Here is an 18,337-nt window from a genome sequence, read left to right as displayed (position 1 = left end):
TAATTGACTTTTGTATATTAACCTTATATCTAGCCATGCTATTGAAATCTTATAATTTCTAATAATTTGAATGAAAAATTATTTAATGTTTTCTATGTAAATAATGATATTATAATGACTTTTGATTCTTCCTTTCCATTTCCTTCCTACTGTCTACTTTCTTGATTTAATGTGCCAGCTCAGACCTTTAATGAAAAGTGGAAAAACATTTATCTTGATTTTTATTTTAAATAGAATACTCCAAATACCTCACCTGTAGGACCAGCGAATGCTGAAGAATTTTATTCAGAAAACTCCTTGCTGTTCCTACTGTGCTAGATAAATGGGGTTCAATTTTACAAAACTCATTTTCTGCACATAATGGGATGGTCGTAAGTTTCTTCCTTCTTAAATCTGTTGCTGTGATAATCTACATGTCTGCAATGAGCCCGATTTGATCAGAATAAGGAGATATATATATATATATATATATATATATATATCTGTTCTTGAGTTGCTAATATTTTTTCCAACTTGCCGCAAGATGGTAAAGAAAAGATTTTGGCCCCGACCAGTGTAGCTCAGGGGGTCGGGCATTGTCCCAGAGACTGAAAGGTCGCTGGTACGATTTCCAGTCAGGGAACATGCCTGGGTGGAGAGCCAGGTCTCCATCCCCAGTCGGGGGTGTGCAGAGGAAACCAATTGATGTTTCTCTCGCACATTGATGTTTCTCTCCCTCTCTTTCTCCCTCCCTTCCCCTCTCTCTAAAAATAAATAAACAAAATCTTTAAAAAATACACTTTGATCAATCACAAGTGACAATTTTTCTGTGTATATTTTCCTGTCATTCAATATAAAAATAATAACTTCCTTGTTTTCAAATTTTTAAATCATAATAGAGTAAGATATGCAATATAATCTTTAGTCCACTACCATGAAAGAATTACTTGAGAAATAAAATGGGGTTTTTTTGTAAGAAAAAGTGTTAGTTCAAAAAATATCTTTGCTTTTCCTTTTGACTGTCTTCTATAAAACGAGAGCAAACACTACAAAAAGCCAGAATATCTATTGCACTGTTTGTTTAGATGACTACCATTGTTTGTGTCTCCCTTTTGCAAGAGAATTACACAAGTTTCAAAATATAAATATAAGCTGAACATTCATTATATCTCAACTCTTCTCTCCTGAGAATTTTGTTTCTGGGAATTACTGAAACAAAACCTTAGCTTAACTAAGGTTTTAGTCTTTCTAGTCCACATCTGAAAATGTTTGAAGCCACAGATTTGCCCGAGAACAGCTTTGATGGGATTCTACAAACGCCTATGGGCGCTGTCCTATTTGTTGTCGCTTTTCAATAGTCTGCAGTGGGAATTTTCAATTTCTTTTGAGTACAGTTATGAAATAAAAATCTTCAAATTTTCTGTTGATTTCTTGATTTAATCTCCAAAACACAACCATTACTATTTTTTCTGAAGTGAAGAAAATCATGTGTTAGCAGAGCCATGCCATCCAATAACTTACGCGCACAGATATTTTTCATGTCCTCTGTAAGGGATGAGAGAGTGCCTCGAGCAATGAGCCTGGCACTACATTCCATTTTGCTGTTTTGAATTCTGAGTGTAAATGTACTTTCTTATCTTACCATAAGGTTCCCAGTTTTACCCTATCAGTGTTTAATATATAATCACATAGTTCTTCAATATGGCAGGTTTTATTTTTTAATAGCAGTACCTCAGAGAAAAAGAGTGGATGTCATCTGCTGGTAGTGTGATAATTAGGAATGGCAGTGCCCACCTAATAATACGCTTATTTTACCGGGAAACGAAACACACAAACCTGGAGGTAACCTGGGCCGTCCACGTGTATATTTGGGAGGAAAACAAGTCAAACAAAGATTAAGCAGTGTCTAAGTTGAAATAAGAAGAGGCTGGGAGATTGTAAAGAAATGCTAAAAAGACAAAAATACTAGAGTTTAAAGTTGGAAGCAGGAGGAAAGAGATAATAGATGTGGAGAAAATCAAAGAGGAAAGTGGGAACAGAACTAGAAACTTATTTTGAAGAGAATTAATCTATAGAGAGAAACTCAAGGCAAATAGAAATTTTAAAAGCAATTCAGTGGATGTATAACAGAATGAACAGTAAAAGAAGAAAGATGAGGGTAGTACTGAAATAAATCAACAAGTGTCTTTTTAAAAAAAAATTTCACTGATTATTTTTAGAGAGAGGGGAAGGGAGGGACAGAAGTACAGAAACATCGATGTGAGAGAGAAACATCAAAGTGAAAGAGAGACATTGATCAGTTGCCTCTTGCATGTCCCCAGCTGGGGACCTGGCCCAAAACCCAGGCTGTGCCGCAACTGGGAATTGAACCAGAGACCTTTCAGTCTGGGTGACGGTGCCCAACCCACTGAGCCACACCAGTCAGCGCAATCAACAAGTTTCTTAAAAATGACTGGTGGATGTTGCTAAGGACTACTTCTCACCTTAAACAAGTAGCTATTTATAAGATTTATTAACTCTAAGTCATTCAATTTCAAGTACATTATCTTATTCAGATTATAGAAATTAAGAGTCGGAAGAAATTGTGTTAAAAATGTTGAATCTTACCCAAAAGTTGAGTTCAGACACTCCCAATCTTTGAATGTTATTTCTCTTCAGAATTACCACCTAAAATGCATGATACAAAATGAAATAAATAAAATTAACATTTATCTTTTATATGAATTATGTTTCAAAAATTACACAGCCATTCCTCGTTCCATCTTGCCTATCACCAGCCATTTTACTTCTAATGGTTAACTTTTCAAAATTGGAACGTGACAAAATTTTGGGGGGTGAGAGCTAAATGCTTTGTGTGCTAAAAGTTGCCTCTTGACTCAAGTTCATCCCTCCCTGCACCACTTGGGGTGTTTTATGTGTGGAACGACCTCTTTGACAAGGTAGGGGGTGTGTGGGGGGTGTGGCCATGCAAATATGCATGTAAGTTATCCAGCAAAATTAGTGCTTCAAGTTAACAGGAAAATCCTTCCTTTCCAAACTCGTAAGTAAAATATTAAAATTTTTTTTTAAGAAAACCTAATTGAACTTTTAAGAAAGAAAAGGAGCTTTCCCGATTCCAGACCAAAAACGGCAATTTCAAAAACAAAAACATGAACTAGGAGAGAACCTGTAGTGTTAAAGGGGGATGGTGGAAAGGGGCGACCACATGCTTGTGTGAAAAGTGGGGGGGCTCGGAACTCTGACAGGCAAGAAACTGAAACTGAGACTTCCGTGTGAAGCCGCGTCCTCAAAAAACATGCCCTCGGTGCTGAAATGTTTACGTCCCCCACCAAACACACGTGTTGAAAGAAACCCTAATCTCCCACGTGGCACACCGGAGGTGCAAACTTTGCAAGGTAATTAAATCCCTAATGAATGGAATTACCATATTTTGCCACGTATAATGCCCACCCAGGTTGTAGTGCTAATTCCCGTGTATAATTCACATTATAATTCCCGTGTATAATGCGAATTATACACGGGAATTAGCACTACCCTTGTATAATGCGCACCCTTACTTTCCCCTCATAAATTTGGGCAAGAAAATTGTGCATTATATACGGCAAAATAAGGTAATGCCTTTGTAAGGAGAGACAGGTGAAATCACCTGAGAGAGATGCTCTCCCCGAGTGGGGACACAGTGAAAGCATCTGTTTACAAACCCAGAAGAGAGCCCTCACCAAGAACCTAATCAGCTGGCACCTCGAGCTTGGCCTTCCCGGCCTCTAGAACTATGAGAAAGAAGCCCTGCAGCCTGCGGAACTCTTGTTCTGCCGCACGTCTAGCTACCATTCGCAGCGCTACACCGGCGCGGCGCCGTGCTGACATACCTGTGCAGCATGTCCCTTCCCTCTGCAGGCGCTCCTTTAACATGTCAGCACACACGTGCTCCTGCTTTATCTTGCCTTCGTCTCTGGCCCGTATGTTGCTAGTTACAGAATTGTAGATTGATAGTCTTTTTTCTTTTTCTTCTTTTTTAACTTTCACTGAATTTTTTTCCATTACCATTTAGTGCGTTTATACCCCAGCTCCCAGCAATCACTACACCTTCGTCCAGTGGTGTTTTTTCTTTAAATGTTCTGAAGCGGTTGTTTATTTGTCATATTACTTGTATTTTTTTCTTACGAAAAACCGGCTAACATCCTTACCTTTTGTTCTTCTATATATACTTCACATGTCTTATTTCTTTGACTGTTAATATTGTACCTTTATCACTGATTTTGAGCAATTTGATTATAATATGCCTCACTACAGCTTTCTTGTATTGGGGATTTACTGAAATTCTTTATCTCTGAGTTAATAATTTTCAACAAATTAGAAAAATTTTGGCCATTATTTCTTCAAATATGTTTCTACCTCTTCCCAGCTCCCCTAATTTAGACATGTACTTTACTTTTCCTATGTTAACTGTAAATGAGGGACTGGAATATCACCATTTTTTGATCCCTGTCAAATGAATGAACCTGGTACCAAGCCTTGATGGCTGCTAGCGCAGAAAGAGGGGTGCTGGGTGTTAGGTTTCTCCTGGTGAAAGAACAATACTGTGCTGAACGGATCAAACCTTCACCTGTCCAAGCTTTAGATTCAATTATTCATATGTCACAAATCCAGGAGACTGTCTCCCAGGAGACACAGGAGGATGTAAAGCTACAGCATGAGAATCCAAAGAGTAAAATCTAGACCGTGTGATCCTCTACATGTTCAGTGACCTAGGCTCTTCGACAAACACTTTTCCTGGGAAAGAAAGCAGGCAGGTGTGCAGGACACCTACAGGCAAAAATGGGAACTTCAGAGACACAACTGCAAAGGAAAGCTAGGAGTGATTACCGTAGGGGAGTCACTGCTGCTTCAGAGCAGTGCGAGGGGATTATAGGGGGGGGGGGGGGGGGCTGGGAAAGTTCTGACTTTGACTCAGTGGTCGTTTAAGTGTACTGGCCAGCTAACAGTCATTAGTCAGCGCTTGTCAGTTTCAGTTACTACTGTCTGTACATACATTTGCTTTATGCAGTGTTCTCTGTGTCTATATTTCAAAATAAAATAGGTTTCCTAGAAAGAGGTGGATGAGCATGCTATTACAAGGCCTCTACCTTGTCAGGCTGAGAGAGTTCAACAAAACATTGAAAATGAAAAGGCAATGTCTGGGGGGGATGAGAAAGAGAAGAGACTACTTATTGTGAGGGGAAAAGGATGAGGGGAACAAAAATGTCACGACATAAGAACAATCCCAAGAGAGTGGATCAATGCATCACGCACGGAGAAGAGGGCTGTTCGGTATCACTGTGCTTGGCACCAAGTCTGCTGACTGGGGAACAGCGCCTCCCAGGGACATTCCAGTGCAAGAGCGCATGATCGGTTCCGGCTTACGAACATCAGAAGTGTGACTGTAAAGTAATAACACCAATTTGCTGAACCACCGTTCCACATACATATCCAAATGAGTGCTACTCAGTGACAGTAAGTCACGTGAGGAAACAATACACTTACTTAATTATGTTACCATTGCTCAAAACAGTTTGGAACTCCATCTTATAAACTTCCTTCGAAGGTGATTTAGTTATGGGTGCAAGAAAATAGGTCTTATCACTTTACCGTCACGCCGTATTTTGATCCAGATCTATGTACTGCCCAGCCCAGTCACCCACCTTATTCACAAGACTTTGGTCATTCCCCAAACTCAAATCCACCCTCGAAAGAAGACGTTTTCTCACCAATGAGGATATTCAGGAGAATACGCCAGAGCCCGTGAAGGCAACTCGGAGGAGCTCCGAAAACGCGCCTGGGCAGTGGCGGTGCCCCTGCGGTGGGCGCTGAGCCCCCTGAAGCGACATAGGAGGAAATAACTAACGCTTATCATGCATTATGGCGTATTTTAGAAGTAAGTCTTATTACCATCTAATTGTTTTTTAAAAGTGGGCACTGCCTTAAAATAGTAACCTTTATACCATGTTATTTCCTGAGGGTTGGAGAGGGAATAGGCGTTACTTGGGAAAAACCTTTTCATGTGAGTAATAATCAGGAAAGGGCCCAATTTGTCTCCTAAACCTCTAGCAGGTGGGCTGAACCTGCTATTTCACAGGTTAAAAAAAAAAACTTAAATGAGCTTAACAGTACTCACCCATGTCATTAACAAAGATGAAGAATAGTAAGAAGATAAATACATTGGATTTCCAAACATCAGTACAAAACAAAGGAGGACTGAAATCTAAAAATTGAAGAAAAGAAACGCATGTTTATCATTACTAGAGATATATGGCACAATGCGTATTTTGTCTGCAGGCGCACAGCTATTCTAATGCAAGCCTGATATGCATAAGTAAGACTAATAAACAGATCTGGGCCAAATGATAATGGAATTTCTACACACTGATAGGTTCTAAGTACTTTCAACACCATAAATTCTACATAGAAAAATTTAATATTTTTCTCTATCTGCTACTTGGTACAAAGAAAATGGGAAAAACTATCACTTCTATGGATTCAATAATGGAGTTATATAATAAAACAGACTTAGCTGTAAGTATTAATCTTTTAATCTTATTTTTTGTTGAACTTGAGGATTTCTATCACTAAGGAAGCTTTATTTTATGATCTTAGCTAGAAGATATTTATTTTATGTTCTTAAGGGAGATGTGTTTGGAAACTAAGATTAAAAACAAAAATATGAAAACATAAAATTCGCACTGTGTCACATTCATGCACAGTGTTAGAAATTTCAGGCCTCAGGGATAAAAGACAATTTCAAAAGTAGTGACTACTGATAAATAAAACATAAAAATAAAAGTTTCAGAGAGAAAAAACATCTACACTGTAGATGAAAGTATGTTCTAGTATGGTATCTATAATGTACATTTCCTGTTTTCCTTCTGGATATTATCAAAATCATACGTATTAAAACAACTTGAAAGAAGGTAACCCCAATATCTTATTTTAATGTCTGACTTATAAATATGAAAAGTGTTACCATGTTCACATAAATGATCTTCTTGAATTTATTTGGCTCGATGTACCCCACAACATACATAGGAAATAATGAGGCTATCTGAAATAAAAACATTAAAAAGCAAAAGTGAAAAATTTGTAGAAAACAGATACTTCACTATTCAGAAGCAAAGTAAACGCGAGAGGAGTTACATTTCTAATAATGACTCCTAAGTAACTTCAACCAGTCTTCTCACCGGGAACTAGAATAGCTGGGGGAAATACCTGCATGCAAGCCACAGATCACTAGCGAGGCAGAAAAGAATTAGGAAGCTAGGACCAGAGAAAAGATGGAAATCTGCAGTGACAGGCATGGGGTTCTAGGTCACTTTTCTCCCCAGGCGTCTGCGAGTTCCAGTAGCAGCAGGTGCCTGCCGGTGGGGGGGGCAGCCGAGAGTGTCCACAGACTCAGCGGGGAGGGCACGCCAAGAATGGGGTCCCTGCTACTTCCTCAGGCTTTGACTTGGGGCTTCAAAGGGCTATGCGAAAAGAGAGAAGCAGAAATCAAAGAGTCCTCAGAAAGATGAAAGCCCACCTTTGAATTATCTCATTCCCTGATTGCAGGAAGGTGATTCAAGGTTGTGAGTGTCTTTATTTGCCAGCTAGCAACACATTTAATCTTCTCTGGAAGATGTAAATAGCAACGTAGCCTCAAATTAACTATATCATTATTCGTGTGCAATGTCCAACACTACATCAGAATTAAATAGATGCAGGAAGAGACAGACATTGTTACAAACACAACAGAAACAGATCCATGAAGAACCTGGTTCTGGTGTCCGACGGTAAATGTGTCCCACTTTGTGGGTCACATATAGTCTCAATTGTATACAGTATGTTCTCACTTAACATGGGTTCTGCAACTTCTAGTAAAAAACACTATGTGAAAACGATTTACCATAGGCTAACTGATATAAAAAAGAGTTAAGTTCTTATGAAATCTCATCAATGTTATAACAAAAGAATATTGAACAAAATGATGACATTTGAGGACTTGCTGTATTTTTTCTTTTTTTCTTTGAAAACACTTTTAAAATGTAAAAACCACTCTTAGCTTGCAAATCACTCAAAAACATGTCTGGCATCATCAGACATAGAATATATGTTTAATATCTGAGGGAAGTAACAGATAGGATTGAAAATTCCAGGAGCATACGGAAAGCCACCTAAAAAGAAATGGAAAATATACAACTAAGTACTACAACAACCAGTATGAAGAAGTCAAAGATGGTTTGCAAGCAGGTTGAACACAGCAAAACAAAGGCGTGGCAGATTGAAAGGCCGGGCAGGAGAAAACACCTGGAGGAGAGCACAGAATGACAAGGGGTAATGAATACACGAAAGAACACAGAGATGCACAGTACATGGTGTAAAGATGCAGCACAGCCCACTTTACATCTCAGAAATGAGTACAGGAATTAGGCAGAAGCTATACTATTCAGCCACGAGAAAAGAGGAAGCCAACGACACAGTGGGCCTGGAGGCATCACGCTGCGTGAGAACAGGCAGGCAGGGAAAGACAGACACCGGACCACCTCACTCGTCTGTAGAATCTGAGGCTGCCTGACTGGAAGGAGCAGAGTAGAATGGCAGGCACCAGGCGCTGGGAGGTGAAGAGGCACCAGAGATGTTGGTTTAAGGTACAGACTTGCAACTAGACGAACAAATTCTGGAGATCTAACGCCCGGCACAGTGATTATAGTCAATACTGTATTATACACTTTAAAGTTGCTGAAAGACTAGATCTTGAATGCTCCCACCCTCCCCCCCCAAAAAATTATGTGACTTGATAGAGCTGTTAACTAACTCTGTGGGGATAATGAGGTGGTGATCATACCGCAATGTATCGAGTAACAATGTATCAAGTCAGCACATTGTGCACCTTAAACTTACATAATGGGATGTCGATCACATCGCAATTAAAAGGACACTAACAACATAGTACATCTTTTGAATGGTTAGACAATCGTTAAGGCAATATCAAAAGTACGAAAAGAGCTACTTAACTAGTTTCATCAGTGCCACCGGATTAGTCAATTTGCTTGCAAGGAGGTGATGCACACGGGAAATCTACGCTACCATGCTGGCAGGCGCAAATAATGAAAACCAAGGACTTTCTGGGTTAGGGCCTGAAAGGGCCAACTCGCAGGAAGCAGAGCAGAGAGAATATTTGAAACATCTTTAACTCTGCAGCACCAATTAAGTTGAGGTTTAATGTCACTCTTTGTAGACAACTGGCGGCACAGGCTCCTTGGCAGGGTCTCGCTGCCACTAAAGAACATTACTATCACCCCCGTTTATTCATTAGGCAGAAAGGAGCTCTCCTGCAAAATGCTAGCATCATGAAATTGCATCATAGACCTTTTACCCTCCGCTTCCCCAGCTCAGTTTCTTGCCACCCATTACTGGGTTCTTTGGGGGAAAGAGCATACCACCTCAATTCACTCAAGAAACATCATGATTACCAAATTGAGTAACGGTGTCTGGTGAGACTCAGCTCTTCAGACAAAACTACCGATACTTTAGCTACGTTAGAAGCAGAAGCTCTCTACCGTGAGGAACAGGGCTGGCCCTCACTATGTTGTGTAGCTTGGCACCCAAAATAATTCCTAAGGCAAAAGGAAAACCAAAGGCAGATTTACAGAGCTCATTTCAAATACCAACGAGAAAAGATATGAATTAAAGTAATAGAAAAAAGGCTTTTGCATGTTGATCATTACTATCTGCCTAACTAAGCAATATATTAATAGACTATATGATGTATGGTTTTTAATTTTTTTTTTAAATCACACATGTGTGTAAACTTCACAATTATTCCATATTTTGAAAACCTGTTGGGACACAAATATAATCACATTTTAAAACTTATCTAGAAACAACAAATTGCAGTCAACCCAAACTAGTTTAAAGTCATCTCACCTGGGTAAAGAGTATAAACTGAGCAAACTGCCAGGGCAGCATGAAAGCGATGTTGGCAAGGCCAAGTGCCATGAAATGCCTTCTGCTGTTGTTCGAGGTCCTGGAGGGAGAGAATGGACAGCGGTAAGTTTTACCGAGAAAGGAGCCTCTCACCAGGCAGAAAGAGCAGCGGCAAAGTGACTGAGTCTCGTGGTTCCCTCATCTCTGATGCAAGGCAACAAAGTATAGCTAACTTTTAAACGCTCATTAGAAAGAACTTAAACTACTACTTGGACTATAAAAATGCTTAGCATAAAACAATGAAAAGTGGAGCTTTAAAGGAAAATCGCACCTAGTTTATCAGTAAAATCTTTCGAACATAAAAGTTTATGCTCCCCTGACTAAGCCCATCATTGGAAGAGTGGCCTCCAGCGAGGTCAGGGGTGGCAGGTGAGCGGACGGCATCCCCTGGGCGCTGGCCCGCAGGAGCAGCAATGCCTTTCCTGTGCTGCCGCTGTCTGATGTTTTAAAAAGCAGCGCAGGAAATCTAAGTGCTGGTGAAGCAATAAATTAGCAACTGTGAGAAAATTTTAAACAAAGCAATTAAGATGACTTTAAAAGAATAATTCTGGAACACAGTTAAACTCCTGCCTATTAAAGTTTCTGCTGCCCATTCTGCAATTATAAGGTACATCAGGCACTAACACCTTTTACCAGAGAAGACTTTAGCATATTTCAGACTATGAACAAATAAATGCAAACATTTTGTGTAAGTAATAAAACCGTAACTGTTCTTTTTGTGAAGATTGTATTAGACTGTGATAACTCTTTGTAGTACGGTGTATAAGTTTTCAAAAGCAAGATTTTAAATGTTCATATTGTTTACTCATATTATCACAACACAATCTTCATTAAGTACTCAATTTTCTTATACATATCAAACAAAAATTACTTCGGGCAAAGGTACAGGGCATAGCGCATGCACTCAAGGGTACAATCCTAAATATTCCAATGAACACATTTCATTCCATAAAACCCCCCACTGATCAGACTGATATCACCTCCAAAAAATAAAAACGGAAAATAAACCACCTTCTTCAGAGTTTAAGTGGGAAGGAGCAGGATAAACAGGCAGCTTCCTCCATCGTCATCTTGGAGGAAAAGTAATGGGCAGAGGAAAGACAGAGAAATCTGGGGGGAGAGCCGATTCCCAAATACAAATTCAATCCAAAATAAACATATCCCACAGGCCATGAGCCAGGAGTTAGTCTGCACCACCCTTGGGGTGGGGGCCACCGGGCTGCCACCGGTCCCCTTCTGTAAGCTGGCGGGTCAGAGCCTGAACCGTCGGCAGGCAGGGGGCGCAGGGCTCTGCGGTGAGGGAGAGCAACGCTGCAGGGCTCCCGTCTCCAGCGGAATTTTAATATGGTGAGTGGGTAGGTAGCCATTTGCGTGTGCGTGTGCTTGGTTAACAAATTTACAGTTCTAAGAAAGAAAAAAGACACATACAGGAAAGATTTCGACACAGGCAGACTCTGGTAGGGGCGGGCAGGAAGGGACGAAGCCGGTTCCCAGGGAGTTCCAAGGGGTGTGACAACTACTGCATTCACTGAGGGGGCTGCTAACGTCTAGGAAACTTATTTCTATGGTCAGGTTGTTTACAGTATTCTGCTCTTTATGTTTTTGTTGTTGCTGTTTCTCAGGCCTCTCAAAATATGTAAGGCTTATAAAATTAATTCCAAATAAAAGTGTCCAAGAAAAGCAATTGAGATGAAATTCTGATTGAGCTGCTAGACACATCAGTCGTTAAGAAATTTTCATGAATATATGAATATTTATGTTTCCTATCTATCTAACCTGGCATCTCCCCAAGTCATCTGTGCGTAGCACACTTCCTTCTTGGAATATACATGAATGTTGGGAAACATAGGTGGAAAACAAGGGATCAGATTACACAATCTTTGAGGGAAAAAAGTAAGTTTCTTAAACACCTGTGAATCTTTACCAAAGATACATGAAAACTTAAATTCTGATGCACTAAAACATAGTGTAGTTCTTTAACACCTGTAGCCTAGATTTTCTAAGGTGGAAAAAAGTTTTACATAGTATTGTAGATTATTTTCTCAACTGGATATTCAATTTATTTTAAAAGTAACTAAAAATAACACCTACATTTGAATTATAACAATAGGTGGAAGTATATCTTAAGAAACTTAACTTACAATTTATGTAGATTTGTTTTATTAATGAAAATTACCTGAGAATCAAAGTTAAAATGAACATCTGAAGTACAAGGAATGGATAAGAAAAACTTTCCCGGAGAGGCGGGGTCCACATCACACGGGTGGCCTGAAATCAATAAGATGCTTACTTCTTACATCCCATTGCAATAAAAATTATTCATCTCAAAATCACAAATGGGCTGGTTTTAAGCATTTTAATAGTAGGCTCATTCACTTCTGCGTGCCTGGTGAGCTTCTCAGTTTTTGGAGTTCTCTTGATGGACACCCAGCCCTTAGGCTGAGAGCCCTGAGCTAGCAAGTCCAGAAACCAGGGAAGACCATCAAGGACAAGCAAGAGGGTAGGTACAGGAGCCCACCGTACAGAATCCAGGGCTGAAAACCAGACCCACATTCCAGCGCTGTGGTGTGACCCTGGAATCCCCAGGCTTGGAGACGCGCGTGTGCCCGGGAGAATGTCTGACGAATGTCACCTGGTGAACTCACAGACACCAAGGCAGCTTGCATATAACAAATATAGTGAGTATAGATCCACATTACAAGTACTTAAGATTGTCTCTGGATTTGGGAAATACACCTTTTAAAAAGTTAACTATATGTTTCTAATTTCTAAAGACAATTGGAACTCGTGTGATGCACATAACAGAAGTATCCATTACATTTAAATAGACTTTAAAGCTGCTTTAAGATAAAGGGGTGAGAATATTATAAAAGTTTTATATCAAAAATTCTAAAATTATAGAAAGCATCTAATTTCTTATAACCTTGCCAGAGTCTTAAAAGTTATTGCTCCTCTTCCGAGAAACCAAAATTACGAACCCTGGAAGATTCTGGCTGTGCGGCATGCTTCCGAAGTCGTAAGGCCAGCCGCCCGGCACACTCGGAGAGCACGCCTCGCCTCTACGTGGACACACCGGAATGACAGTGCACTCGTTTGCTCTACGTTAATGTGTTTGTGCGTAACTTTTATGACTCTTTTGTCTATCGGATTTTTTAAATTAACCAAATACCCACCTTCCCCGACAGGCACGAGTAAGATCAGACCACATATAAGCTGTGCCACAACACCTGAGAGACTTTGCTCCACGAACTGAAAGATTCTCTCAGCGTCTGACAGAGCCTGGTGCATGGCAGGTACGTGCTCCGGATTTTGCTGGGTAAATTTTCCTATTATACATAGGTTACTATGACCGCTTTTTAGGTGGCCCATGCCCTGTTGGGCTGAGTGAGTTAGTTGGCTACTATTTTGATTCAGCATTTTGCAGTATTGAAACGGCAGCTTAGTGTAAGAGAAGAAATGAGGCTTTACAAGCAGGGCGTCCAATCCGGACCCACGGGCTGCATGTGTCCCGGGGTGGCTACTAATGGGGCCCAACGCAAAAGCGTAAGTTTACTTAAAACCTTTTTGTTGCTCATCAGTTTTTGTTAGTATCTGTGTGTTTAATGTGTGGCCCAAGCCAACTCTTCTTTTTCCAGTGTGGCCCAGAGACACAGGCTGGACACCCCCCCTAGGTCAGACAGATGTGAATGGGAAACCCAGCTTCACCGTGTAGTGAGTGTGAAATCTTGGGTATGAAATTAGCCTCTCTAAATTTCAATTTCATAGCTCCTGTGTGGAAAACAACCATCTCCCAGTGCCTGAACTCAAAGAGTACTTCCTTTTTCTACAAAATAGATGTGCATTAATATATAGAGTAAAAGCCATGCAAGATATTTTATGTCATTAATTCTAATTATTATGCAAAAATGTGGATCGTGATTAAATATCAACTTACAACACAAGGTTCTTTAAAATATTGCGAAGTCCTAAGTAACATGCAATTATATATTGTTTTGATGAATATATTTCCTTGTTCCTATATAGTCCCTTCTATTTAACAATTATTTGCTAGAAAACAAACCTCTCCGTGGTTGAAAAAGTAGCATAATACTGTAATTAGACCTCCAAGATGAGTCCCGCTGTAAAAAAGAAAGTATACAATCACAATTCGTGCAAACCACAGTGAGTTTTTCACAAAATTATCTTAGAATTTAAAATCATATTTAAAATGTCATAGTACTAAACCATATGAAATAATTGTAAACATTTCAAAAGTACCCATGTTGTTGATGTTTTAATCTTGAATGTGCAAGCATATAAAATGGACATATAAAATAATCTGAATTTTATATTTATTTTCTAAAATAAAGTACAGAAGGTGTGAACATAAGATAATATTTAACAAACAGGCCAGCACTTCAGAGTCTATATTACATTTTCTGAATACTCAGAAGGGAGGCAAATTTCTCTCCTTTGCTGAAGGGATGACGACAAGAGTCTAACAGTTTCTTTAGCAGAGGCTTTAAACTGTCTAAACTACTGCAATATTCTTTCCTTGAGCCCCGGAGAAACAATGTGGAAAACAAAACTTAGATCAAGGACACCCATCAAAGGCCAAGAACCATTTCTTAAAGTTGCCTTTTCTTCGTACGCCATTCACCCTCATATCCACAGCTCCACACACGGAAGACATTAAGTATTGGCTGGATTATTTTAAAAAGGAAGGACTAGTCTTAAAAAAATAAGCAGAGGAAAGCAAATGGGAGGTGATTTATCATTAATAAATTTTCACGAATGGGAACTCGAAGGATGCATTTCGAAAAGTAAGGAATGGAGAGAAGGAATGTCTGGGGAGCAAGAACAGCACCGCATCTAGAAACTGGGGCCACGCGGATACATTTAAGACTTGTCAACATGAACGACAGAATAAAGCACAGAGAGTAATGACAACCGTGGGGGGCAATCGGAGGGCTAACTGTGGTGGCAACCACACGATGCCAGGGGCCGTGTTGAAGCAGCGTTCTAAAATTCCCTGTACTGATCAGAGGAACAGGGAAAATATCAGCTAATTTCGGACTTGAAAAGTCAGACATGCATGTTAACGCTTTATTGTTAACAACCCGAAGGACATGAATAGGGCACCTACTTTCCAAGTCAGTGCCAGCGGGGGGCAGGTGGCCACAGTAAGAAACACAAACACTCCCCACAAATTCCTATTTCTTTTGTTCCTCATATGCCATTCAATAACCTCACAGTTTTCGTAAACTTCTGTAGTCAACACACGCTGTGTCTACATATCCTTCTTAATGACCGAGGCTTCATTTGATATTCCGGAACTATATAACCAGTTCAGAGAACATGGTAACTCTTGGGCTGCTCTAACAACAAAAAATGTTAATTTTACAAAGTTTTAGTCCTGTGCAGCATTTTCCATATTTAAAAAAGCATAAGCTCTACAAACTATTTTCTAAACTAGAACATTTTTTAAGCCCAACACCATCTTAAAGTAATTAATACTGTGATGAGCTTAAATATATTTTGCCTGTATGACATACATATCTAAAAGTACATACAATTTCTAGACAGTTTATGGAATAATTATAACATGAACATCCTGGTAACTACGTCACTGAGATAGAAAACTGCTCTCACCCAAGTCCCCACTGGCTACCCCTCGAGACAGCCATTGCCCTGATTTTTGTGATTATCAATATAGCCACTTCTACATACATATCGTACTATCATTTAACCTGTTTTTAAACTTCATACAAATCAAAGTACACAGGATTTCTTTTTATTTTGTGCCTTCCTTCATTCATTCAACATTGTAAGATTTGTCCATGTTGCCATGGCCGGTGTGGCTCAGTGGATTGAAAACCGGCCTGTGAACCAAAAGATCACAGGTTCGATTCCCAGTCAGGGCACATGCCTGGGTTGTGGGCCAGGTCTCCAGCTGGGGGCGTGCCAGAGGCAACCACACATTGCTGTTTCTCTCCCTCTCTTTCTCCCTCCCTTCCCCTCTCTCTAAAAATAAATAAATAAAAATCTTTAAAAAAAAGATTTGTCCGTGTTGATGTGTGCAGCTAGAGCTCATTCATCCTCGCCATTGGACAGATTCCACTACGTTAAACTACGACGTGTACATTTCTCTGTAGATGGACATCTGAGTTGTTTCCAGTTTGGAACTGTTACAAACAATGCTGCTATATTCTTGTACACACTATTTCCTGGTGGACATGTGCAAGGGTGTCGGACATACATACTTTAAATAGGAATTGCTGAGTTGCCTACCCCTTCAACTTTACTAGGTAACGTGCACTGCTTTTCCAAAATAGTTGTACTAATTTATATGTCCACCTGCTGTGGGTAAAAGTCCCTTTTGCCAATCTAGTGGATGTAAAACAATAGCTCACTGTAGTTTAAACTTGTACTCTCCTGACATCAATAACTAGTATCAGCAGAGTACAAATACTTTACGTATTTTGTTTGGCAGTTTGGAGTTCTTCCTCTGGGAAATGTCTGTTCATAAACATTTTGTCCATTTTTCTATTGGGTTGTACATCATTTCAGTGTCTGTCTACCCCTGGAACAGAAACTCCGTAAGGACCGAGATTGCCTTTTTAATTCCAGCACCTAAAATAGTGCTCTTGGTCTCAGCTATTGAATATCTAGGCATTCAATAAAAATTTATCAAATGAATGAATGTAATGTCTGGATGCTATGTTGGGTACATGCTTGGCAGTATCTTCTCCCAGGCTGTGGCTTACCTTTTCATTCTAAAACATCTTAAGAAACTTAAATTCTTTTTATCAGATTTATCAGTTTTTTCCTTTGTGGCTAAACTTTCATGCCTTATTTAAGAAATTCTTTCTTATCCCAAGTTACTGATGATATTCTCCTATGTAACATTCTCAACATTTTGCAATTTTGTCTTTCACATTTGAGATTTTAATCCAACTAGACTTTATATTTCATGTAGTTCCAACTTCTCTCTATGATCTCTCAATCCCTGCACCTCTTAAGACACCTGTCCGTGCCCACTGACCTGCACCAGCAGCTCTGCCTTACATCAGGGGTCTTTAATTGTACATTTCTGCCTCTGGGCTCTGCTTTCCTCCAACGCTACGTCCCTGTGCCGATACCACCCTGCCCTGTTCCCTTAGCTTTATCGTACAGAAACGGTTAATAAAGCAAGTGCCCCCACCCTCACCAACTACGTTAGGTAGCCCTTTTCCATTTCTGAAAAATTTCAAGATCAGCTTATCAAGGTTAACAGAACTGGTGGTGCATTGAGTCTATAAATCAATTGGAATAACTTGTCTTTGAGTCTTCCAATCCACGAATATGGCACGTCTCTCCATTTATTTATGTATTCCTAAGTGTCTCAAAGCTTTGCAGTTTTCCAAAAGAGGTCATATGTAGTTTTTGTTAGATTTATTCTTAAAAATTTCTTGTTCAAGACTATTCTACATGGCATCCTTTTAAAATTTCATTTTTTGATGCTAGAGTATAGATATACAATACATGTGTATTAACTTTGTTTCCAATAACATTATAAACTTTATTTTAATACTTTGCCCATGGATTTCTTCCTCGATTTTCCTATATAAAATCATGTGATCTGCTTATAAGGATACTTAGTTCTTTTTTTCAAGTTTTCCAGTCCTTGTACTTACTACTTTTTCTTAACTTACTATGTTGAATAGGATATATGGTACAATGTTATATACATTTTGCATTGATTCTATGCTCATATTTTTATACTGAAAACTTCCTAAAACAAGGGGTATACAGATACTAACCTGTACCTAGACAAAAACCCTATGCAACCAATAAATACTATTTAAAGATTAAATCTAGATATTTCACTCTAAATGTTGTGCAGTTCACTGTAAAGGAAGCTGATGACTCAGTCAGGAATGTATTCGGCTGTAAGCAGCAGGAAAGCTGACAGAAGCGGCCTAAAACATGGCCGTCTGTTAACGAAGCCAGCAGGAGCATGGAAGATGTGCGTGTCGCCCTCGGTCCGCAGGGCAAAGCTGTGAGGGCAGATGCGTGTGCTGTGCACGGCCCTCCCCTCCCGCCTGCAACGCGACTGCAGCAGCTCCAGGCATCACATCCAAGTGAATGCAGGACGACGCAGAGAAGGGGCAGCTGAATCCATCCCTCTGTGAGGAAGAAATGCTTTCCCAGATGTAAACTTATTTTGCACTGAAAAAGCTAGCTCAAAGGGCTACCCCAGGTGCGTTGGGTAGGGAGAAGCAGAAAACAGTCAACCCTTGAACAACAAAGGTGTAAACTGTGAGGGTCCACTTTTATGTGGAATTTTTTCAATCAACACTGTAAACATATTTAACTATTCCTCATGTTTTTCTTAATAACA

General features: G+C 39.7%; 1 protein-coding gene across 3 annotated transcripts in view; it reads right to left on the bottom strand.

The window, feature by feature from the left end:
• The window catches only part of DPY19L2 (dpy-19 like 2), a 48,392-nt gene that overhangs the window by 17,621 nt on the left and 12,434 nt on the right, over positions 1–18,337 (bottom strand). For 2 of the 3 annotated variants that reach the window (XM_024562924.4, XM_045197423.3), the window contains exons 7-12: positions 14,036–14,093; positions 12,152–12,243; positions 9,916–10,015; positions 6,980–7,057; positions 6,134–6,220; positions 2,587–2,646 (exon numbers count right to left, since the gene is read on the bottom strand). In XM_024562924.4, coding sequence (XP_024418692.2) covers positions 2,587–2,646; positions 6,134–6,220; positions 6,980–7,057; positions 9,916–10,015; positions 12,152–12,243; positions 14,036–14,093 — 475 coding nt within the window. The remainder of the gene's footprint in view (positions 1–2,586; positions 2,647–6,133; positions 6,221–6,979; positions 7,058–9,915; positions 10,016–12,151; positions 12,244–14,035; positions 14,094–18,337) is intronic. The other variant, XM_053927093.2, reaches the window with a different exon arrangement.

This window comes from Desmodus rotundus, chromosome 6 (genome assembly GCF_022682495.2).
Source record: "Desmodus rotundus isolate HL8 chromosome 6, HLdesRot8A.1, whole genome shotgun sequence".
Taxonomy (NCBI): Eukaryota; Metazoa; Chordata; class Mammalia; order Chiroptera; family Phyllostomidae; genus Desmodus; species Desmodus rotundus.
The sequence above is the reverse complement of the archived record's forward strand: the minus strand, read 5'-3'. Positions and strand labels throughout refer to the sequence as shown.